The 26109-nt window shown below is 39.5% G+C and overlaps 1 protein-coding gene across 1 annotated transcript; it reads left to right on the top strand.

The window, feature by feature from the left end:
* Window positions 1-21612: 21612 nt before the first annotated feature.
* Window positions 21613-23870, top strand: LOC119816023 (heat shock cognate 71 kDa protein-like). The gene has a single exon (XM_038332278.1). It carries the CDS (start codon window positions 21860-21862, stop codon window positions 23618-23620), a length of 1761 nt encoding a protein of 586 aa, XP_038188206.1. The 5' UTR covers window positions 21613-21859; the 3' UTR covers window positions 23621-23870.
* Window positions 23871-26109: the final 2239 nt, after the last annotated feature.

Genomic DNA, 26109 nt, shown 5'->3' with positions numbered 1-26109 from the left:
TCTGAACGTTTACTGTGATCTTTATCTCATTCCAGACTAAATCCCAAACATCCATCCTTGGCTAAGATCTTTGCTACAAATCCCAGCTTCTCTACAGTTTTGGTGAAGAGAGATTCTGCTTGAGATGATGTGAATTCCTTTGTGTCCATCCTTTTTCATTGATCTGGTCTAAAGAGGGAGACTTTTCTGGGGATCTTGAGTAGTTCTCTATTCACTACCAGGTTCTTTTCCTTGTTTGTCTTATAAACAAGGAGAGCCAACACTCCAGATGTTCCTTATAGTAGGTTTCTATCTAGGAGTTTTCCACTATAGAATTTGTTTTTGCTCCATGTGGTTGAGATGTCTTTCCCTTGTTTCACTGACATCTTTTATGGGCACTCCCGGACTTGGCCAGTCCTCTTCAGGGATCTCCATTGCTTGCCCCAGCTCTGCTTCTTTCCTCCTCTCTGCCTCTTCGTGTCTATGTTTCCTTCTGACTGCAAGGCCCTCAGTTTCTGCAATGCCTGTTCTGCTTGCTGCTGCCTGTCCTTCATCATCTCCCATAGAGTCTCCTGGAACTCTGCAACACCATTTGGCTGTGAGAGGTCAAGCAGCTTCTCCAAAGTCTTTTTCTCCCATGTGGGCTATGTCTGGGACTTCCCCTTCTGGAGGTCTTTTCTTCTAAATATAAGACCTGGGCACAGGTCACACCCAGGTCTTCCTGAAGCTTAGGCAGCCAGTAGTCAACCCCACTTCTTTAAGCATCTATTGGAGATCTTGCTGTCTTCTGAGTCTGGGCTGAAGCTTTTCAGGAAAATTGTCTGCTGTGTTCATCGCTGTGTGAAACTTAGTCTATGACTTTTCCTTTGGCAATTGTTAGTTTCTCGTTTAATAGAATGAGTGTCCCAAGTCTATTGGTGTGCAGAAACTTCTCATCGGGCCTTTAATTGTGACGTTTGTATTATCCTTAGTATCTTTGTCACATTTTTGTTCACAACTGTACTAAATGCAGCTCATGTATCTAGTTGTTGATGTGAGGTGCTGTATAATAGACTGTTTTATAGCACTTCCTCCTCCATAAACTCCAGGGTATGACAAAGATCTAAGCAATGGTTCAAGTGCAAAATTTCTTAGCTGATTTTAATTTCTGAAATGATACTTTTCCCATTAGTTCTTTAGCTTATCTATATTAGTTTCTTTCCATTCCTATTTTTCACTACATCTTTTTAATTAATTAGTTAATTAAAAAGACGATCTTTTCTCATTTTAAATACCAATCTCAGTTCCCACTACCCCCTCCTCCCACTCCTGGTATTAAAGGTGTATGTTACCACTGTCTGGTCTGTAAGACTGACCAGTGGGGCTGTTTTACCCTCTGATCTTCGGGCAAGTTTTATTTATTAAAATATAAATGAAATATCACCATATTTCTCCTATTTGTCTAAAATAAAAAGTTTTAACTAATATAAGAAAACCATATACAATAAACACAATGATTGTATACAATATATACAGGCAATCAAAACATCAACAATGTTTAGTTCATTCTTTTGCTTGCTTGTATTTCCTGCTTACTCAGTATTAGTTCCTTTTTGGTCTCCGAGGGAGTTGAAGATGAGGTATTTATAGTTTTCCTTGTTTACCTGATGCAGAAAGCAAGTTATGATAGAAAGTAAATTAGGTACAAGTCTTTGGACTCACCAAGATAGAATAGATATGGAATAATTTCTCTGAATTTATCAAATGCAAATGTTCTAGACATTCTAGATTGATCATGGCTTTTCTGTATGGAATTTGTCCTGTTGCAAGAGAAAATTACTTGATGAGAGGTGAGGAAACACTTAGCTGTTGATATAAGAACGAATGTTTCAATTGTTTTTAGGGAGTTTCCCTTTTGTTGCGCAGATCTTACGTTCAATTAGAGAGCTTTTGGTTACTGCCCAAGTATGTATGTCACTACTATATGTACTCTTATTGTACCACACTGGCTGTTGTGTATTTCTCCTTCCCAGGAGGATCCATACATGTTTCTTTTAGGGTTCTTTGTTTTTCCTATCTTCTCTGGGGCTATGGACTGTAGGCTGGTTATCCTTTGCTTTATGTCTAATATCCACGTATGAGTGAGGATATAGTGTGTTTGTCTTTATGTGTCTGGGTTACCTCACTAAGGATGATTTTTCTCTAGTTTCAACCATTTGCCTGCAAATTTTAAGACACTGTTACTTTTTAACACTTCATTGTGTAAATATACATATTTTTTATTCATTCTTCAGTTGAGGGGCATCTATGTTGTTTCCTGATTGTGGCTATTATGAAAAATGCTACTATGAAAATAGATGAGCAAATGTCCTTATAGTGTGATTAAGGATCCTATGGGTATATGCCCACAAATGGTATTTCTGGGTCCCAAATTTTCTGAGAAACTGCCATACTGATTTCCAATGTTGCTGTACAAGTTTGCAATCCCACCAGCAACGGAATAGTGTTGCTCTCACTTCCCATGCTCTCCAGCATAAACTACCACTGGTGTTTTTTATCTTAGCCATTCTGAATGGTTTAAGATGGGATATCAGAATTGTTTTTATTTTCATTTCCCTGATGGTTAAGGATATTGAACATTTCCTGAAGTGTCTTTCAGCCTTTTGAGATTCTTGTGTTGAGAATTTTCTGTTTAGATCTGTGCCCCATTTTTAATTGGATTTTTTGTAATTGTGATATCTAGGTTTTTGAGTTCTTTATATATTTTGGAGATTAGTCCTCTGTCTGATGGAACATTGGTGAAGACATTTTACTATTCAGCTGGCTGCACTTTTGTCTTTTTGACTGTGTTCTTTGCTTTACAGACGTTTCTCAGTTTCAGAGTGTCCCATTTATTTATTGTAGTTCTCAGTGTTTGTGCTACTACTGTTATGTTTAGAAAGTTGTCTTCCATGCTAATGCATGGACATCTGTGTCCCACTTTCTCTTCTATCAGGTTCATAGTGGCTGGATTTATATTGAGGTCTTTGTTCTATTTGAACTTAAATTTTATGCAAGGCAATACTTGAGAGGTATAGCTATTAGCTTTTCTTTGAAGTTCTGGTGGAATTCTTGGCTTAAACCATATGGCCCTGTGCTTTTTATGGTTGGTATTCGTTTGGTGAAAGCTTCTATTTTCTAACAGATTATAGGTCTATTTAAATTGTTCATCTTGTCTTGATATAATTTTGGTATGTAGAATCTATCCATATAATTGTCCATTTCCTCTCTATATTTTTTTTAATTTTGTGGAGTACAGGTGCATGTTTTTGAAGAATGACCTAATGATTCTGTGAATTTCCTCAGTATCTGTTGTTATGTACTCCTTTTCAATTCTGTTATTTTGTTAATTTGAATATTCTCTCTGCCTTTTGAATAATTTGGATAAGGGTTTTTTTCTCTTTTGCTACATTCTTAAAAAACAGCTTTTTATTTCATTGATTCTTTATATTGTTTTTTTTTTGTTTCTATTTTTTGATTTTAGCTCTCAATTTGATTGTTTTCTTTCATCTGCTCCTCCTGGGGGAGTCTGTTTCTTTTTGATCTAGAGATTTCAGGTATGCTGTTAAGTCACTAATGTGAGATCTTTCCAATAATTTTAAGTAGGCACTTAGTGATATGCACTTTCTTCTTAACACTGCTTTCAGAGCAAGCCATAGCTTTGGGTATGTTGTGTCTTCATTTTCAGTGCATTCTAGGAAGTCCTTAATTTCTTTCTTGACCCAGGGGTGATTCAATTGAGCACTGTTCAGTTTCCATGAGTTTATAGCCTTTCTTCAATTAGTGCTGTTCTTGAATTCTAACTTTAAGCCATGGTGATCCAATAAGGTACAAGATGCTTTTCCATTTTGTTTTTGTATCTGATGAGGTTTACTTTGTCACCGAGTATGTGATTAGTTTTATAGAAGGTTCTATGAGATGCTGAGAAGAAATCATATTCTTTTGTGTTTGGGTGAAATGTCCTATTAATGTCTGTTAAGTCCGTTTGAGTCATGACATCCGTTAGTTCTCTTATTTCTCTGTTAATTTATTGACTGGTTGACCTGTCACTTTGGGAGAGTGTGGTGTTGAAGTCTAGTGTGTGGGGTTTGATATGGGATTTAAGCTTTAGCAATGTTCTTTTACATATGTGGGTTCTTTTGTATTTGGCACATAGATTTTCGGGATTGAAACTTCATCTTGAAGGATTTTTCCTGTGACGAGTATGAAGTGTCCTTCTCTATCTGTTCAAATCTAATTTACTTTGAAATCTATTGTGTTATATATATACACCAGCTTGTCACTTAGGTCCATTTGATTGGAAAATCTTTTTCTAAGCCTTTACTCTGAGGTAATGTCTGTCTTTGAGGTTGAGGTGTGCTTCCTGTATTCAGCAGAAGGATGGACCCTATTTTTGTATCTATTCTCAGTCTGTGCCTTTTTTATAGGTAAATAGAGTCCATTGATATTAAGAGATATTTATGACTAGTGATTGTTAATTTTTGTTACGTTTTCAGTGGCAGTCTTTCGGTGTTTCCCTCTTTCCGGTTTTACTGGTATGAGGTTTTCTGTTGCCTTGGATTTGTGGGAACAGTTAGCTTCCTTGGGTTGGAGTTTTCCTTCTAGTACTTTCAGCAAGGCTGGTTTTGTGAATTGTACTGTTTCAATCTAGTCTTGTCATGCAATATCTTGTTTTCTTCATCCATGTTGATTGAAAATTTTACTAAGTACAAAAGGTTGGGCTTGCACCCATTGCATCTTAGTATCTTCAGCACAACTGTCCAAGACCTTCTGACTTTTAGGGTTTCCATTAAGAAGTCATGTGTAAGCCAAAGGAAGAGGCAGTTGGATCTCTGTGAGTTTGAGGGCAGCCTGGTCTTTAAAACTACAGAGAAACCCCCACCCCCGAAAAAAAGAAGAAGTTGGGTGTAGTACTGATAGGTATGTCTTGATATGTTAATTAGCCTTTTGCTTTGCAGCTCTTAATAATCTTTCTTTTTTTCTGTAAGTCTAGTGTTTTGACTATTATATAGAAAGGGACATTTCTTTGGTATAGTCTACCTGATGTTTTGCATGCTTCTTCTATCTTCATAGGCATAACCTTATTTAAGTTGGGAATGTTTTCTTCTGTGATTTTGTTGAATATATTTTCTGTTTCTTTAAGTTGGAGTTCTTCTCCTTCTAACCCTATTATTCCTGGGTTTGATCTTTTCATAGTGTTCTTGATTTCCTGGATGTTTTGTGTTAAGAACTTTTTGGATTTAACATTTTATTTGACTGATGAGTCTATTTTTTTCTACCATGTATTCAACTCCTGGGATTCTCTCCTCCATCTCTTTTAATCTGTTGATTATCTTTGCATCTGTAGCTCCTGTTCTTTTACCCAGATTTTTCATTTTCAGAATTTTTTGGTTTGTGTTTTCTTTATTGACTCTATCTCACTTTTCAAGTCTTGAACTGTTTGAACTGTCTTTTTCTCCTCTTTGTTTTTCTTGGTTTTCTTGGCTTTCAGTAAGTGAATTATTGATTTCTTCCAATTTGTTTATCTTTTCCTCCATTTCTATAAGGAAAGTTTTCATTTCCTCTTTAAGGGTCTCTATCATCTTCAGAAAGTTATTTTCAATTATGTTTTCTTCCGCTTCTTCTGGGTTAGGATGTTCAGGTCTACCTTTTGTAGGACCACTAGGTTCAGGTGTTACTATATTGTTGTTTTGGTTGTTGAATGCATCATTGCATTGGGCCCTACCCATCTCTTCCTCCAAGGGATGCAGGTGGGGCTTGTTCTTTAAGGGCTCTCTTTTTCTCCAGTTGATGCAGGTAGAGCCTGTGATTTATATGATCACTCTTTCTCTTGGTGCCAGTGGGAATGTACCCCTGGAAGTCACTGATACACCTCTGGGGGCTTCTCTCCAGATGAAATCAGGGTCAAAGCTCCAATGGTGATAGGTGCAGTGGGGGATGGCCGCAGATGTAGGGAGGCTGCTCCATGATCTCTGGGATTTGGTAGTTTGGGTGGGGCATGGGATGTTCCCTTATGGTTAGTGTCAGAGAGCTGAATGCTCCAGCCATGAATGCAGACACTCACCTCTTCAAGTGCAGTCAGGGCCAAGGCTCATGGTGTCATAGATATGGTGTGGGAGGACTACAGGTGTGTCCTTCAGTTGCAAACCCAGACACTCACTCTCCAGGGGTAATCAGGGCCAAGGCTCTCTTTGTCAGAGATGTGGTAGCAGATGGATGTGGGTGTGAGGAGACTGCTCCCATGTCGATGGATCCTAGCTAGAAGGGATGGTACATGGAATGTGTCTCTGATTGCTAGGCTCCAGATTGCTGGGCCCTCCAGCCATGATTGGGTTTTTATTCTTGTCCCTTTGTTCAGTTTACTTCCGTTTGTGAGATCAGCAGAGACTCCCCCAACAAGGAACAACCATGGGAAATAGTAATAGGTCCTCTATTTGGGATAACATTGCCTAACAAGTCAAAAGAAAAGTTTTTATGCTTACCTTGGGAAATTTTTTAGGTAGTCTTTGGCTTTTGGAGGGAACATTGTTAACCCAGGTGAGAAAAGTTCATTAAAACTAGATATGAGTATTTATGAAAAGAATCACATGTACTATAGGGTTTTTCTTAGATAGTGAGCAGTAATATTCTTTATGACTTTTACAAACATCCTTCCTGTTATTTCTCCCCTCTTTCCTCTTTAATTACCTCATTTTCCCTTTCTAAAGAATTTTTTCATTTCCCCTATGAAATCATTTGTACCCTGCCATTCCCCTTTATCACCCCCTTCTTCTGTGTTTACTCCCTTCCCCATCCATCAAGAGCTCTTTATTCATTTACCTTGTCAGACCATATTTACCTTGCTATCCCTCTGCACTTTGCTGTTCACCAGACGCTTTTTCTGAAAATAGATCTGTTTTACTTTCCTTGTTCCTGCAGTTACTCCAGGATATTTCTCACATCTGAAGATCTGGATCTAGGAGCCTGTCATGAGAAGAAACATGTGACATTGTCTTTCTGGGTCAGGATTACCTCAGTCAATATGATCTTTTATAGTTCTATTAATTTACCTACAAATTTCATTTTTCTTTACAGCTGAATCCAGGATAACAACATCTTTTACAATGAAGTTTCAAATAGTATAAAATATGTTGAGGAAACTCTAGCCAAGTAAATAAAAGCCAAGTATGAGTTAAAAAAAACCTTTAAGATATTGGATAAAATAGTTGGTTAGAAAGATCTCCCATGTTCTTGATTTGATAGAATAAGTATATTAAACATGGCCATCCTACTAAAGCAATTTACAGATTCAAGGCAATCCCCATCAGAATTCTAACACAAATCTTCAGAGACCTTGAAAAGAAATTTAAAAAGTAAAAGACTTTAGGAAGTATCACTAAACACTATTCCTAATTTCAACCAAAATCAAAATAATTTTAAAATGTGGTATGGAATTAGCATAAAAAATGACATGCTCATAAGGGAATTGATTGATAATGGTTATAAATTTACACAGCTACTGATAATTGATTTTTTGTAAAGAAAATAAGATTACACATTGGAAAATAATGCCATATTCTTCAAATGGTAGTGATCAAATTGGTTGAATGCATGTAAAAGAATCTAAATAAATACATGTTATCACCTTGCACAAAACTCAACTTAAAATGGATCAAATACCTCAATATAAAACTAGATACAATACAATACAATCAGCCTGATAAAGAAAACATGGTGACTGGCCTTGAGTACATTGGCACAGAAGACAACTTCCTAAACAGCAAACCATTATAACAGGCAGTAAAATCATTAAGTAATAAATAAGAACACATTAAACTGAAAACCATTTACAAGGCAAAAGACACTGTCATTCTAACAGGGCAGCAGCCTACAGAATAGGAAAATACTTTCACCAACTATACATCTGATAGATAGAGGATTAATTTCCAAAATATATTTAGAATTCAAGAAACTAGATATTAGAAACCAAATAACTCAAGTAAAATTAGGGCACAGCTCTAAATTAAGAATTCTCAATAAAGGAAAACCAAATAGCTAGGTAACACTTAAATTTAAAGAAATGTTCAACATCCTTAGCCATCAGGTAATGAAAAAAACAACCACTCTTAAGTATAAATCCAAGCTCTATGAACCACAAGAAAATTTTCTCAGTCATATTCATTGGTTCTTTATACCAGAAACTGGAAACTGGATATTTGGCAACAGAAGGATGGGTGAAGAAAATGAGGTACACTTACACAATGGAGTATTACTCAGCCATTAAAAAAATGACATCATGAAATTTGCAGGCAAATGGTTGGAACTAGAAAAATCTTACTGAGTAAGATGTCCCAGACACAGAGAGAAAACTATGGTATGCATTGACTTATATTTGGATAGTGATTGTTAAATCAATACTAACCAAACCACAGTTCATCGCACCACAGAAAGTAAGAGTAAGTGCTGTGGGACAATCATTTGTACACTTCAATTGTATTTTAATAAAATGCTGATTGGCCAGTTGCCAGGCAGGAAGTAGAGGCAGGGCAATGAGAAGATGAGAATTCTGGGAAGAGGAAAAATCAGTTTGTAGTCATCACAGAGGAAGCCAAACACAGAGTAAGCAAGATGTGACTGCCTCACAAAAAAGGTACCAAGTTATGTGGCTAACACAGACAAGAATTATGGGCTAATATAAGTTAAAAGAGTTAATAAGAAGCCCGAGCAAATAGGTCAATCAGTTTATAATTAATGTAGGCCTCTGTGTATTTATTTGAGACTAATGGATGTGGAACCTGGTGGGATAGAAACCTCTGTCAACAGATACAGTAAAGAAGTAAAGGGTACAGAGATATCTTGTTAAAAAGAGACAGAGTAGATACTTGTGGATAGATGTGCTTGGGAACTAGAATGGGAGAACCAAGTTGAGAGGAGGAGAAAAGCAAATATAGGACAGTGTAGGGGAAAAGAATGCAAAAAAATTAATGGTCATTTGAGGGGAAATATGGAAACCCAATACAGTAGAAGTTTCTAAAATATAGACTTACATGAAGGTGATATAAATGAAATTGCATGATAATGAGGGAGACAAAGTTCCAACCAGATATCTCTTGCCACCAAATGAAGCTCCTAGTACTATAATTGGGTGATATTTAATTGAACTGTTGGCCAAAGGGGTACCATGGGAATCCCCAAACAACTCAAGCTGTTTCCAAGATTCTAAGTTATTCTCCACTGTAGTAAGAGAGAGCAGGCTGCATCCCACTGCCTGGCTAGTTTAACCCCATTTTCTGTATAAACAAAAAGGAAAGGAAGGCCTTAGCTTTAACGTAGTAAAATTACATATAACAAAACAGTTATCAAATAAGATTTACAGTTACAATATTTATATCTTTTTACATAACTAAGGAAAATTATAACTATATCTATCTATTCTTCAACATCATCAAAGACTCCAGAAAGATATAATATTACCTAAGTAAACAAGATGTAAGCAACTTCTAAAACTCTAGAAAAGGCAGACATGTTGCTGCCTGTACAATCTCCCAAAGTTCTTCTGTACTGTTGGAGCATCAATCTTCAGCCTACAGGCCCATCTTATCCAGCAGACATTTTCATGAAGCAGGAAAATTCAAAGACAATTCAGTCACTTTTTTCTGTATACTACAGAATGTCTTGCAGACTCTTTCATGAATCAGGAACCCCAAGGAATCATCTCACCTTTATGCACGTTCAGCAGTCCTCTCTCTGTGGGTTCTTCCTGTCTAGTTTATGCAACAGTCCAGGCAGGAGCAGTTTCTTGCCCAAATGGCTAGCAAATTCCATAAGGAGCCTCTTCGCTGCCCATCTTCCTCTTGAAGTAGGTGGTGCTGCCAGGAGCAGACATGTCTCATTGTTATGAAAAACCCTAAGTTATTAAAACACGTTAAATGCCAAATTTTGTAGTCTTTGAAAGATATGAAGAATGCCTATCTAACTGAAATATCTCTCTATATATCTAGAAAATCTAACTAACATGACTACAAGCTCGACTATTATTGATGATTATCCATTAACAACATATATTTCTTAATTACACATTACATTTTTAAATGAATTACAAAATCACAATACCTTAATCATGAGCAGAAATATACATATAACAAGACTGACCTTAAATTTATATCAATAAAGCAAAATTTATACCAATGTAAATTATTCATATTTATGAAATATCTTTAAATGTCAAAGAACATTTATAAACAACATTTGGGAATATGGGCACAGTTTTATTCTCTCCAGACTGCTTCATGCTATATTGGGGTTAATCAGGCATGCTAGGTTCATCTCAGTCGGCAGTTGAGTAAAGTAAGTTTTGAAGCTGTTTAAAACAACCTTTCAGGAGGGTGTGGTCTATCATACCATATTGGTCTAGAAGCAATCCACAGGGTCTCATCCTGTTGCAGGAGCTCCTTCTGCTCCTTCAGCCAATAGCCACTGAGATACCAACCCATTGGGGCGTGGTATCTCTTTTTAAAAATGCAGCCACTTCCCTCTGCTCGCTCTCTGGCTTCTGGCTCTGCTTCTGATGACTAGGCCTCCTTCCTGATTGCACAGAGGGCTGTTGTCTGGGATGGTGATCTGTAAGTTTTTCCCCTTTAAATAAATAACCATTCTATTAATCATAATTCCAAACTGGTGTGGGATTGTTTGTGATTTACGCCATCATCTGGCACCCAACGTTTGGTTTTAGGACCCCTCCTTCCCCCCCTCTTGGCTGCCTGCCGCCAGTGCTGCTTGGCGCGAGCCCTCCATCCCTCAGCCACAGCCTGTGCCTTGTGCGTGGAGACAGCATTTAATATAAATTATCACACAGTGGCTTTTCTTGCTGAAATTCTTTATATTTTCTCTTTACACACATCAGATCCAAGTCTCCACGCACCCTATCGTTTGCCTCCCCATGTGGATTTACTCCACAGGCCCTAACAGTCTCTCCCCACCTGGCCTACTCTTTTCTGAGACGCTTTTAAATCTCCCTTGCAAGCGCAGCGCTTGGGTGTCACAAACCAGCGTGCAAGCGGTTGCCAAAAAACAGCAACCCCTCAGGGCGACTCTGTCACGTGGAGGCCATATGCAGCTGCAGCTTCCAGGTTGCTCTTCTTTTCCCTTGGATTCTGGGTTTCTAGTTTTATGTATGGAATTGATTTAATTACATTTTCTTTGTTGAGCAACTCGCATTTCCCAATTTTTAACAAATACTAAGGCAGACACTGAAACAGGACCCCATTTTAGTCAACTTTGCAGTGGTTCTAGTCGCAACTCTGCAACAGCACCACCGGCTGGATAATAGGTAATATGGCAGTTTTCGTTTCCAACGCAAATTTTACTGTTTTGTTTATTATTACAATTGACTATATCATGCAAGGTTTCTATGATTATGGGGATACCTTAATTTGCTTGTTACTAGGTTTCAGTTTTATTTTCCATATTCTATCATTAAGGAAGAATAAGGCACTCATAAGAACTATACAATCTCTAAGGACTAATAATGAACAACTAGTAGAAAGGATTAAAATTATTGAAAATCAGAGGTTATCTGAACAAGTGGATACTATGATAGACAAAATTGACTCCATATACAAGGGTACTAGGAAGTTACCTGAAAGGGTTCAGGCTGTTGAATGTGATGTTCAGACGTTATCACAAAGTTTTGATAAGGTAACAGACAGAATGTACCTCCAAGATGGGAATCTACATGATATACAAGAAAAGTTTAAAGAGGACATATTATCTTTGAAGGAAAAAATTAAAACTTTGGAAACACAGGTACAGAATAGGGACCAGAAATCTGATACCTTAGTGAAATCACTAGAAACACATACAGGTCAGGAGATTCAGGATTTAAGCGAGATGATGATAAAAAGATTTGAAAAGATTGAAGAACTTATTGGAGCTGATGAACAGAGTAAGGAGGCACAAGGACAGAATACAATGCCACCACCAGCTATTAGAACTGGCTTACCCAGGGTTTTAGTGACATACCCTGTAATTAATTCTGACAAAGCGTCAACTTCCAAAGGCTCAAAGGGAGTCAAAGATGCTAGATGGAAGCCAATAGAACTGAATGATCTAAAAGAAATTAAGCAAGCTATTGTTAATTATGGCTTGCACTCTGCATTTGTTAAGGAAATGATAAAGACTTGGGCCTCTAATGTCAGAGGTACCCCCCATGATTCTCTCAGTTAGTGTCTGCAGTTTTAGATGATGGACCTTCCTTGATGTTTGGAATTTATTTCAGAGAAGAATCCAAACATATGGAACAGCAAGGAAGAGCAAAAGGTGTGGAGGTTTCCCAAGATCAAATTCTTGGTGTAGGAGCATATGCTGATCCACAGGTCCAAGCTCTTTTCGACAAAGAAGTATTATGTCTATGTCACCAAGCAGCCTTAAATGCTTGGAAGATCCAGCAAAAAAGGTCGAATCATATACCAGGATTAGGCAGGGACAGAGAGAACCCTTTATTGACTTTTTGCAAAGATTAATTAAGGCTCTGGACATAGGGGTAACAGACCCAGAAGCTAGACGAATATTTCTTGAATCTCTAGCTTTTGAAAATGCAAATGTAGATTGCAAAAGATAATTGGGCCTTTAAAGTCTAGATCAGCACCTATGGATGAATGGATTCAGAATACGATGAATGTTGAGATGTTTAGCTATAATGATGAATCTAGGGTAGGAGAAGCAATTTCCAAAGCAACGAGGAGACATCAAACTGCCAGATGTTTTAATTGTGGTAAATTAGGGCATCTGCAAAGGGATTGCAGACAAAGAACTTCTAGGAATAATATCTCCTCTGGGAATGACAAAAATAGGAGACCTCGGCCTTCAGGTATATGTAGGAGATGTGGTAATGGCCGACATTGGTCCAACAAATGCAGGTCAACAACAGACAGACAAGGAAACCCGATACCATCGGGAAACCACTTGAGGGGCCTCTCGCAGGCCCCCAAGCCAACAGTGGCCCAGTCATTCCCAGTCACAGTGGAGAACGTGCCTCACCAAGAAAACTAAAAGCTCCAATTTCTGCTGTAAAAAGTAATACTGGTCTAAATGATGAATTACATGTGGAGGACAAGTCAAAAAATCCAGTAGGACAGAGTAAACGTATATTTTGGCAGACTTCTATTAATGATCAAAGACCAAAGCTAAGAGTCTGTATAAGTGGCATTTTTATTGAAGGCTTATTAGACACAGGTGCGGATGTAAGTATCATTACTCCAGAATCTTGGCATCCGAATTGGCCTCTTCAAGAGGTAGATGTTCAGTTCCTGGGAATTGGAACCCTATCTTGTGTAAAAAAAAAAAAAAGCACAAGATGGGTCGAATGCATAGGGCCTGAAGGGCAAATAGGAAGACTAAGGCCATATATAGCCAATATTGCAATAAATTTATGGGGCTGTGACCTGCTACAACAATTGAATAACATTCCTGCAGTCTCAGGAACTCATAATTCTGGGAAGGATGTAATAAAGTACCATGCACAAAAGTCACCAGCCATTCAGGATGTACAAGAACATAAAGCAACTAACAAACCTTTAGAGGTACCAACAGCCCTACTTTTGAAATGGCTAACTGAGAAGCCAATATGGGTTAAACAATGGCCTTTAGCTGAAGATAAATTACAGGCATTGGAACAGCCGGTACAAGAGCAACTAGATGTTCACCATATTAAGGAATCAACCAGCCCTTGGAATTCTCCTGTGTTTGTTGTAAAAAAGAAATCTGGTAAATGGAGAATGGTGACAGATCTAAGAGCTGTCAACAAGGTAATTCAACCTATGGGCCCACTACAATCTGGAATTCCTTTGCCTTCTCTATTACCAAAAGGATGGCCTCTTATAGTTATTGATTTGAAAGATTGTTTTTTCACTATACCTTTATAAGAAAAGGATAGAGAAAAATTTGCCTTCACCATGCCTACTTATAATAATTCTCAGCCTATTAGGAGATATCAATGGACTGTCCTCCCACAGGGGATGCTCAATTGTCCCACATTGTGCCAATATTTTGCAAGTAAGCCATTGGAAATAATTCGTAAACAATTTCCCAAGTCAATAATTTATCATTATATGGATGACATTTTGCTATCTGATTCAAATAAAGATACTTTAGAAAGGATGTTTGAAGAAGTAAAGAAAGTCTTGCCTAAATGGGGATTACAAATTGCCCCTGAGAAAATTCAAAGAGGAAATTCTATTAATTACCTAGGTTACAGAATAGGGTTAGAGAAAATTAAAATGCAAAAGGCACAAATTAGGAGAGACCAGTTATAGACTCTTAATGACTTCCAAAGATTGTTAGGAGACATTTCCAGTCTACAACCAGCTGTTGGGATAACACCTGATCTAATAGTTCACTTAAACAAAACCTTAGATGGTGACAAAGATTTGAATAGTTCCAGAAAACTGATAGCTGAAGCAGAAAAGGAACTGACAATGATTGAGGAAAAATTACAGGAGGCACATGTGGATAGGGTGAACCCAAATCTTAGCTGCATCCTAGTCATATTGCCTTCCAGAATTTCTCCTACAGGGATTTTAATGCAGAGGGAAGATACTTTTTTAGAGTGGATATTTATGCCTAATAAACCAAGTAAAAAATTAAAAACTTATGTGGAAAAAGTCTGTGAGTTAATTATAAAATGTAAGCTGAGACTTTGTCAACTAGCAGGTATAGACCCAGCAGAAATTATAGTGCCTTTTACTACTGAGGAAATAAAAAAGTTATGGGAAGACAATGAATCATGGCAAAGAGCTTGTGCTAATTTTTTGGGAGAAATTAATAGCAACTATCCCAAAAGTGATAGACTTAACCTCATAAAGAGAACTTCTTGGATTCTTCCTAGAATTGTGTGTGATGCTCCAATAACTGGAGCCCGTATGTTTTATACTGATGCAAATAAATCAGGGAAAGCTGGTTACAAGTCAGATGAATTGAGTAAGGTGGAACAAAGCCCTAATAATTCTGTCCAGAAGGCAGAATTACATGCCATTCTTATGGTGCTAAGGGACTTTAAAGAACCTCTTAATATAGTTACAGATTCACAATATGCAGAAAGAGTTATCTTGCATATTGAAACTGCTGAATTATTCCAGATGACACAGAGTTGACTTCATTGTTTATCCACGTACAAGATATAATTAGGAATAGGCTTTGTCCAATGTACATAACACACATCTGGTCCCATATGGGTCTGCCTGGTCCTCTAGCACAATGTAATGCTGAGATTGATCAATTATTGATTGGAAGTGTGTTGAAGGCCTCAGAATTTCATAAAAAGCATCATGTCAATAGTAAAGACCTAAAGAAAGAATTTTCCATTACATGGCAACAAGCTAAGGACATTATAAAGAGATGTCCTACTTGTTCTTTCTATAATCAAACACCATTGCCTGCAGGGAGTAACCCAAAGGGTACTCAAAGGAATAAAATCTGGCAGATGGATATGTTTCACTTTATGGAATTTGGTAAATTAAAATATGTACACCACACCATAGACACATATTCAGGTTTTCAATGGGCTACTGCCCTGAGCTCAGAAAAGGCCGATTCAGTAATCACACATTTATTAGAAGTTATGGCCATCATGGGTATACCTGCACAAATAAAGACAGACAATGGTCCAGCATATGTATCTAAGAAAATGAAATGCTTTTTTGATTATTATAATATAAAACACATCACAGGTATACCAAATAATCCTACAGGTCAGGCAGTTATAGAAAGATCAAATCGTACTATAAAGGATACGCTGAACAAACAAAAAGGGACAGAAAATACCCCCAGAAATAGATTGCATAATGCTTTATTAACCTTGAATTTTCTTTGTACCGGCAAACGTACCGGCAAATACCGGCGGTACTGGCGGTTGTAGGGGTTAGGGAATAACCACGATAGTCCTTTTATAATTAATCAGTTTTAATACAAGGGGAGATAAGGGAACTTACAGAACCAAGGGTCCAGCGGAGCAGAAGGTACGCGGGGGAGAGCAAAACGGGGCTCCTTCCGGGGCCCCGATCCTATTTAAGGGGAATGCTACTCCGCTGGGGCAGCCACGCCCCTGAACGCAGGGATTGGGCCAGCTGCCCCAACATCTCCCCCTTTTGTCTAAATAAGACAGATTCAGAAACCAAATACAACTATATACAATGGGAACAGATCATATAAAATTACAAGAAGTAAACAATATCAGGCGAGGAGTATATAACGAAAAATTTTTCTAATCACTCTACTTTGGGAAGTCTAAATAATCTAGAAGGTAGCTACCATTATCTAATCTTCAACCCCATCAAAGGTCTGAGAAGGAGAGTAAAATTACCAAAGCAACCAGGAAGCACAAACGAGAAACTTCCAAAATGTGCAACAGAAGACAGAGACAATTGACTACCTGAGCAACCACACGAAGTCTTGATAGCAATGTTGAGGCAACCAACTTTGGCTGAGGCCTGAAAAAACCTGACATACCATTATACAATGGCAAGGAACCTTTAGTAGAACTATCCTATCCTGTCTTGGCAAGATAAGACAATTCTGTTTTATCCACTTATGGATATTTCATACTTTAGTCAGTAATGGAGGTATGGGCTTTTCTTTGCCCCAAGGCCAGTTCTGCCAAGTAGAAGACAAACTCCCAGTGGAGTGTCTTTGGTGCTCAACGTTCTCTCCGGAGTAGAGCATTGTTGCCAGGAGTGATTGTGTCTCATAAATACAAAACTCTAGGTTAGATTAAAGGCCATGTTCTACAGCTCTTCAAAGAGGTCGAAGATTATGCTATCTATACTAAATACAATCTCTATGTGTCTAAAAAACCTGATTGTCCTAAATATAAATATGACCAACATATGATTCTCAACACTTATGTAACTGTATGACTAATAGAATAGACAACTGTGCAATAAATGAAGACAATGATTTCCAAATGTAAACAGGGTCCTTACATAAATAATATCTGAGGTAGAAATGTACATTGCAATATGGTAAACAATGTCATTACATAAATAATATCAGAGGTAGAGATGTACATTGCAATATAGTAAACAATGTCATTACATAAATAGTATCAGAGGTAGAGATGTACATTGCAATATAGTAAGCAATGTCAATATAACAATTGTTTCAAACAGAGGTAGTATCATACTCTCATACAATGTTCAATATATCAATATACAAGAATCAACACTCATGTAGTTTTTTTTAAAAAACAATAACTCACAAAAATCAATTATTCCTTCAGATCACCAGTTAATCCCTCCCTCTCCCATATATATATATATACACACACATATAGATATACACATAATTTATACCCCTGAGTCCATATAAAGCCTTCCACAACCCGACCACCCTATATCAGCCACCAATTAGTGTCCCTAAATCTGAGAGTAAACTTTGTTGGGGGGGGGGGGGCGTCGTCATCCAAGATTGCTTCCAGCTGACATATGGGCGACTTTTCTTCCCAGGGGTTCCTGTGAAAGCTAATGATGGTAGAATACCCAGGGTAACATTTCATCTAGGAAAAATGTGTCCAGCCTCTGAATTTTTTTTTTTTTTTTTTTAGAAAATGAGGCCAGAATGTTGTCAAAAATGTGCACCATTCAAAAGTGTTCTGTGCAATTGGTACCAAAAAACAGGCCAAATATTAGCGCTACAAAAAACATGACGTCATAATAACCAGTTGGAGTTGATGTTGCGGGGCCTCGTCTTCATCCTGGAAACTGCAAAGATTACTGAAGAAAAAAATTTTGTCGTTTGTTGCGAGAGAGATAAGCATTATCTACAAAGACACATACAGACGTATACGTGCATATCTTCAATGAAAGGTGCATTAAAAACAACCATAGATATGAATGAAGGCAAAGAATTCAAATATATTGGTACCATTATCAACATTATTGTTATTAATATTCGGTCTCATAATTTGACCCCTAACCTGAGAGAGAAACTCTGAGAAATCTCTTATAAACAAGCTTGGAATTGGAGAGGGACTGGGCCAGAGTCCAACTCCAAGAAACCAGCTCTAAATATCTATGAAGAAATGCATATTGACACACATACAAAAATTGTTTTTTATATTCACAGAGCTTACCCAATGTTAATGCTGATCCTTGTTGGGTTGCAATTGGTTCCAATTCATCAATATTCAAGGTATCCAGGGTCCCTCAGGTCCTTTGAAGGTGAGCATCTTCCTGTGGGGATAAGAAAAGAACCCTGCCCCCAAGCTATAGGTCTCTTACCATCAGTATGTTTACCATCCTTGTGCATGAATTGTTATTTTTCTTTTCCAAGGGGCTTCTCCTCTTCAAACCGAACCTTTATTAACTTTGATGGTATCCACGATTTTTCTTCTCCTGTGGAGACAAGAGCAAAACCCCTTCCCCAACGTAGCACATCCCCTGGCTTCCAGTGTGAGGTTAGCACATCCTTGAAATAAACTGGTTGATTTAATTCAACAGACTTTTCCATTATCCAATGTCTTTCTGCAGCCATTGTCCCCTTCTCATTAGCGTTGAGAAAATTCAAAGTTAGTAAAGCATTATGTAATCTATTTCTGGGGGTATTCTCCACCCCCTTTTGCTTGTTCAACATATCCTTTATTGTCCTATTTGATCTTTCAATGACTGCTTGACCTGTAGGATTGTAGGGTATGCCTGTAACATGCTTAATATTGTAATAGGCAAAAAACCATTTCATTTTTCTAGAGACATAAGCTGGACCATTATCTGTCTTTATTTGCGCAGGTATACCCATGATGGCCATGACTTCTAATAAGTGAGTGATTACTGAATCGGCCTTTTCTGAGCTTAAAGCAGTTGCCCATTGGAATCCTGAATAAGTGTCAATGGTATGGTGTACATATTTTAATTTTCCAAATTCTGCAAAATGGAACACATCCATCTGCCAGATTTCATTCCTTTTGGTGCCCTTTGGATTAGTCCCTGCAGGCAGTGGTGCTTGGTTATAGAAAGAGCAATCTCCTTAGCTTGTTGCCATGTAATAGAAAACTCTTTCTTCAAGCCTTTGCTATTGACATGATGCTTTTCATGAAATTCGGAAGCCTGCAGCACACTACCAATCAATAACTGATCAATATCTGCATTGCCACGTGCTAAAGGACCTGGCAGACCCATATGGGATCGGATGCGTGTTATATACATAGGGCAAAGTCTGTTCCTGATTATTTCTTGTACCTGGATAAACAATGAGGTTAGTTCAGTATCATCAGGTATGAATTCGGCAGTTTCAATATGTAAGATAACTCTTTCTGCATATTGTGAGTCAGTAATAATGTTAAGAGATTCCTTAAAATCCCTTAGCACCATAAGAATGGCAAATAACTCTGCCTTTTGGACAGAATCGTAAGGACTTTGTTCCACCTTACTCAAGTCTTCTGATTTGTAGCCTGCCTTCCCTGATTTATTAGCATCAGTATAAAACATGCGGGCTCCAGTTATTGGAGCATCCCGGACAATTCGAGGAAGAATCCAAGAAGTTCTCTTTATAAAGTTAAGCCTTTTGCTTTTTGGATAGTTGTTATTAATTTCTCCTAAAAAGTTAGCACAAGCTCTTTGCCGTGGTTCATTATCTTCCCACAATTTTCGTATCTCATCAGCGGTGAAAGGCACTATGATTTCTGCTGGGTCTATGCCTGCTAGTTGACAAAGTCTCAATTTGCCTTTTATGATTAGTTAGGTTTTGTTTAAGTGAATTATCATATCAGGTGTTATGCCAACAGCCGGTCGAAGGCTGGAAATGTCTCCCAACAACCTTTGAAAGTCATTAAGAGTTTGCAGTTGATCTCTTCTAATTTGTGCCTTTTGTGTCTTAATTTTTGCAAACCTATTCTATAACCTAGATAATCAACAGAATCTCCTCTCTGAATTTTTTCGGGAGCAATCTGTAATCCCCATTTAGGTAGAACTATTTTTACCTCTTCAAACAGTCTCTCTAAGGTATCCATGTTTGAATCAGACAATAAGTTGTCATCCACATAATGATAAACAACGGATTTGGGAAACATCTTGCGTATTATTTGTAATGGTTGATTCACAAAGTATTGGCACAGGGTAGGAGAGTTCAACATGCCCTGTGGGAGGACGGTCCACTGGTATCTCTTGGTAGGTTGAGAGTTATTATAAGTAGGCACTGTGAAGGCAAACTTTTCTCTATCCTTTTCTTGTAAAGGTATTGTGAAGAAACAGTCCTTCAAATCAATAACTATGAGAGGCCATCCTTTTGGTAATAAAGAAGGCAAGGGAAGTCCAGATTGCAGAGAGCCCATAGGTTGAATAATCCTGTTTATAGCTCTGAGATCCGTCACCATTCTCCATTTACCAGATTTTTTCTTAACCACAAATACAGGAGAATTCCAAGGGCTGGTAGATTCTTCTATATGTTGAGCATCCAATTGCTCTTGTACTAGCTGTTCTAAAGCTTGCAACTTTTCCTCAGATAAAGGCCATTGTTTTGTCCATATCGGTTTCTCAGTCAACCATTTTAGAGGTAGGGACGTTGGTTATTCTGGAGGGGCATCTATTGGTTTGTGTTCTTGTACAGCCTGAATGGCTGGTTTTCGCCATCTGTAATACCTTTTGATGTTTTCCTCAGAAATATATGCTCTAGAGGCAGCAGGAATGTTAATTTGAGTATTCCATTGCTGCAATAGGTCACGACCCCATAAATTTACTGCAATATTAGCTACATATGGCCTTAATTTTCCTATCTGTCCCTCAGGACCGATGCATTCGACCCATCTCGTGCTTTGCCTTACTCGAGATAGGGTCCCAATTCCCAAAAGTCGAACATTTACATCCTGTAGTGGCCAATACGGATGCCAAGATTCTGGAGTAATGATACTATCATCCGCTCCTGTGTCCAGCAGGCCAGTAATGAAAATGCCATTTACACACACTCTTAACTTCGGTCTTTGAACACTTATAGAAATTTGCCAAAATACGCGTAATTCATCTTTTGGGCTATTTTTGCTTCCAACAGCAGACATGGGGATTTCTAATTGTCCTGACAAGGCATGTTCTCCGTTGTAATGGGAAATGACTGGACCACATTCGCCATGGGGGCCTGCGAGAGGCCCCCCATGGCGTTTCCCGCCTGCAGCGGATTTCCTTGCCTATCTCTTGATGATTTGCATTCGCTGTCCCAATGTCTACCTTTCCCACATCTCCTACATAACCCTGAAGGCTGAGGCCTTCTATTCCTGTTGTTCCTGGAAAAGGCATTAATATTATTATTATTTCTGTAAGTCCTTTGTCTGCAATTCCGTTTCATATGTCCCATTCTGCCACAATTAAAACATTTGGTATTTTGATATCTTCTTCTACCATTGGCAATGGCTTCTTCTACCCACGTATCGGCGTGATGGGCATGAAGCTCATTTGATTCAATATTCATTGTATGTAAGACCCATTCCTCTAGGGGTGCTGATCTGATCTTTAGAGGCGTCAAAACCCTTTTGCACTCTACATTGGCATTCTCATAAGCCAAGGACTCAATTATTACCTGCCTTGCTTCTGGGTCAGATATCCCTATTTGTACAGCTTTAGTTAGTCTATGTAAAAAGTCCACAAATGGCTCATTGAACGCGGCGCCAGCTTGGGGGGAGTAGGTGCGGTGTCCTCGCCAGCACAGCCGGACCTACACGCGAGCAACCATGTCTAAGGGACCTGCAGTCGGTATTGATCTTGGCACCACCTACTCCTGTGTGGGCGTCTTCCAGCACGGGAAGGTGGAGATAATTGCCAATGACCAGGGTAACTGAACCACACCGAGCTATGTGGCTTTTACTGACACGGAACGATTGATTGGGGATGCTGCGAAGAATCAGGTTGCGATGAACCCCACCAACACAGTTTTTGATGCCAAACGTCTGATCGGACGTAGGTTTGATGATGCTGTTGTACAGTCTGACATGAAGCACTGGCCCTTCATGGTGGTGAACGATGCAGGCAGGCCCAAGGTCCAAGTAGAGTACAAAGGAGAGACAAAAAGCTTCTACCCAGAGGAGGTGTCCTCTATGGTTCTGACTAAGATGAAGGAGATTGCAGAAGCTTATCTGGGGAAGACGGTTACCAATGCTGTGGTCACAGTGCCAGCCTACTTCAATGACTCTCAGCGCCAGGCAACAAAAGATGCTGGAACTATTGCTGGTCTCAATGTGCTTCGAATTATCAACGAGCCGACTGCTGCTGCTATTGCCTATGGGCTAGATAAGAAGGTTGGAGCTGAAAGGAATGTGCTGATCTTTGACTTGGGAGGTGGCACTTTTGATGTGTCCATCCTCACAATTGAGGATGGAATTTTTGAAGTCAAATCAACAGCTGGAGACACCCACTTGGGTGGAGAAGACTTTGACAACAGGATGGTCAACCATTTCATTGCTGAGTTTAAACGAAAGCACAAGAAGGACATCAGTGAGAACAAGAGAGCTGTCAGGCGCCTGCGTACTGCCTGTGAACGGGCAAAGCGCACCCTCTCCTCCAGCACCCAGGCCAGTATTGAGATTGATTCTCTCTATGAGGGAATTGACTTCTATACCTCCATTACCCGTGCTCGATTTGAAGAGTTAAATGCTGACCTGTTCCGGGGCACTCTGGACCCTGTAGAAAAGGCCCTTCGAGATGCCAAACTAGACAAGTCTCAGATCCATGATATTGTCCTGGTGGGTGGTTCTACCAGAATCCCCAAGATTCAAAAGCTTCTGCAGGACTTCTTCAATGGAAAAGAGCTGAACAAGAGCATCAACCCTGATGAAGCTGTTGCTTATGGTGCAGCTGTCCAGGCAGCCATTCTATCTGGAGACAAGTCTGAGAATGTTCAGGATTTGCTGCTCTTGGATGTCACTCCTCTTTCCCTTGGTATTGAAACTGCTGGTGGAGTCATGACTGTCCTCATCAAGCGCAATACCACCATCCCTACCAAGCAGACCCAGACTTTCACCACCTACTCTGATAACCAGCTGGGTGTGCTCATTCAGGTGTATGAAGGTGAACGAGCCATGACCAAGGATAACAACCTGCTTGGAAAGTTTGAACTTACAGGCATCCCTCCAGCACCCCGTGGTGTTCCCCAGATTGAAGTCACTTTTGACATTGATGCCAATGGCATCCTCAATGTTTCTGCTGTAGATAAGAGCACAGGCAAGGAGAACAAGATCACCATCACCAATGACAAGGGCCGCTTGAGCAAGGAGGATATTGAGCGCATGGTCCAGGAAGCTGAGAAATACAAAGCTGAAGATGAAAAGCAGAGAGATAAGGTGTCCTCCAAGAATTCCCTGGAGTCTTATGCTTTCAACATGAAGGCAACAGTTGAAGATGAGAAACTTCAAGGAAAGATCAATGATGAAGACAAGCAGAAGATCCTAGACAAGTGCAACGAGATCATCAGTTGGCTGGATAAGAATCAGACTGCAGAGAAGGAAGAGTTTGAACACCAGCAGAAAGAACTGGAGAAAGTCTGCAACCCCATCATTACCAAGCTGTACCAGACTGCTGGTGGGATGCCTGGAGGAATGCCTGGTGGCTTCCCTGGTGGAGGAGCTCCTCCATCTGGTGGTGCTTCTTCAGGGCCCACCACTGAAGAGGTGGATTAAGTCAGTCCAAGTAGACATGTAGCATTTGTTCCACAGGGAAACATTTGAAGGACCCAAATTTAGCAAGTTTCATGGCAGTTTCAAATTCAACTGCTACAATAAATTTACTGGGCATTCTCAATACTTGAACATGTTCCATGTGCACAGGGAGTGAAATAAGCATCGCACTTTATAACTGTATCCTAAGTGGAAAATGCAATGTCTAATAAAACAGAAAATGCAATGTCTAATAAAAATATTTAAATTGGCACCACCAAAAAAAAAAAAGTCCACAAATGGTTCTCTCTGACCTTGTTTAACTCTGATATATGATTCCGTTCTCTGTCTTGGGTCTTGAACCCTGTCCCAAGCCTTCAAGGCTGCGGTAGTACATATGGACAGAGTGTGTTCATCATAATTAGCTTGTTCTAGAGGATCAGAATAAAGTCCTTCACCCATAATTTGATCTAGGGTGATGTCAACTCCCTTTGATCTTTCCTGCTGTTCTAAAAGCCTAGCCTCTTGTCTAAACATGCACTTCCAGCTCAACTGATGTCCGTTCTCTAAAACAGCTGAGACTAGGTCCAACCAGTCCCTAGGGGTTGGGTTAATTGTTATGGACCAAGACTTTAGCATCTCCTTAACAAAGGAGCTATGCATCCCAAAATTCATAACAGCTTGTTTAATTTCTTTCAGATCATTCATACGGATAGGTTCCCATGTATATTCCTTGGTGATCTTAGGGTTTTTAGAACCAGTCACCTTTTCTGTAGTTATCACTGGGAAAATAGGTAGAGTTCTATTGAAGCTATCCCGGAGAGTTCTATTTATCGATGGGGTTGGGACTTTCTTTTGTACTATTTGCTCCTGTTCATGAGAGTCCATAATTTCCTCGATCTTTTCAAATCTATTTACCATTGCCTTCTGCAATGCCTCAATCTCTTGCCCAGTATTATGTTCCAAGGCTTTCATAGAGGATTCAAGGGTATGAAGTTTGTCCAACACCAATAACGTCTCATCCTTGGACAGAATTTTCATGGCATGAATGGTGCCATCTTGTATTGAAATTCTGTCCAGCAATCTTTCATAGCTCTTTGATAAAGTCTTGTTAATACATTCAACGGTTCGAATCTTCTCAGATAATGTTTCAGTTTCTACCGACAGGGATTGTAACTTATGATTCAGATCCGCTGTTCCTGACTCCATACCTTGCATTTTCCTCTCAAGCGATAAAGCCATCTCAGAGAGAGATCTGTTATTCCTTTCCTCATGAAATTCAAACTTCTCCTCGAAAGTTCCAAATTTCTCAAGTAACAAAGCCATCTCAGAGGAAAGTCTATTATTCCTTTCCTCGAGAGCTGCAACCGTCTTTTCAAGCTGTTTATTAGTGTTTTCCAATCCAGTTATGTCCTTGTTTAGTTTTTTAGCTCCTGCCTGTAAGGACTCTATCTCCTTTTTATTTTCCAACCACGTTGTAATGAAACAAACAAAAATAAAGAAGATACCAATCCCTGTAAATATCCAGCCAAAGGAAACCACATCTGTATCGCTCAAAAATTCAGTCATCGTGTAATTAAACAAATTATAAAATCCTTTAATAGTGATATTATCAGACATTTTTAATCTAAATGCTTGATTCCGATCAGATGAAAAATTACCTGTAATTACCGTTGTCTGCCACTAGATGGCGCAGTGCACCGAGTTTCACGTGTTTTGGGAAAACCAAAGATGGCATCCCGCGCAGAGCACAGTAGCTGGGGAAGCTGCGGTGATGTTCTGGTAGCTTAAAATCAACGGTGGACCTAGGCAAAAGCTGCACAAACAGCTGGCGGGCGAGCGGGTAGCGATCCGCTAGCTTAATATCAGCTTCGGTTCCCTGCAAGAACTTCACAAACGATTTTGCGGGCGACCCGGCGCCCTGCAGGTGGGAGAGAGGGGGAACGCGCGCCGCGGGGCCGGAGCGAGCCGTGGTTTTGTCTGGTCCCGCAGTGTGGAGCGGTCCGCGAGGTGGTCTGGGCAAAACGGGCAAACAGCTCCTGGGCGGGGCAGTGCAGCAGACTGGGCGCAGTAGAGGATACTGCGTCGTTCGGCCTCGGGCTGTCTCCGTATGGAGACCAGGAAATAATAAAGAAGAGTGCGAGCTCCGGCTCAATCAGTTGAATTAGAATTAGGGCCGTTCAGCCCGCCTGTGAATAGCGAGCAGACCGCAGCAGACTTACTGCCCCCGGGATTCTGCCCCACGTAAGGTTTTTAAGTGGATTTAGTCACCACGTTGGAGCGCCAAATGTACCGGCAAACGTACTGGCAAATGCCGGCGGTACCAGCGGTTGTAGGGGTTAGGGAATAACCACGATAGTCCTTTTATAATTAATCAGTTTTAATACAAGGGGAGATAAGGGAACTTACAGAACCAAGGGTCCAGCGGAGCAGAAGGTACGCGGGAGAGAGCAAAACGGGGCTCGTTCCGGAGCCCCGATCCTATTTAAGGGGAATGCTACTCCGCTGGGGCA

This window comes from Arvicola amphibius, chromosome 1 (genome assembly GCF_903992535.2).
Source record: "Arvicola amphibius chromosome 1, mArvAmp1.2, whole genome shotgun sequence".
NCBI lineage: Eukaryota > Metazoa > Chordata > Mammalia > Rodentia > Cricetidae > Arvicola > Arvicola amphibius.
This window is presented reverse-complemented; position numbering and strand designations above follow the sequence as displayed.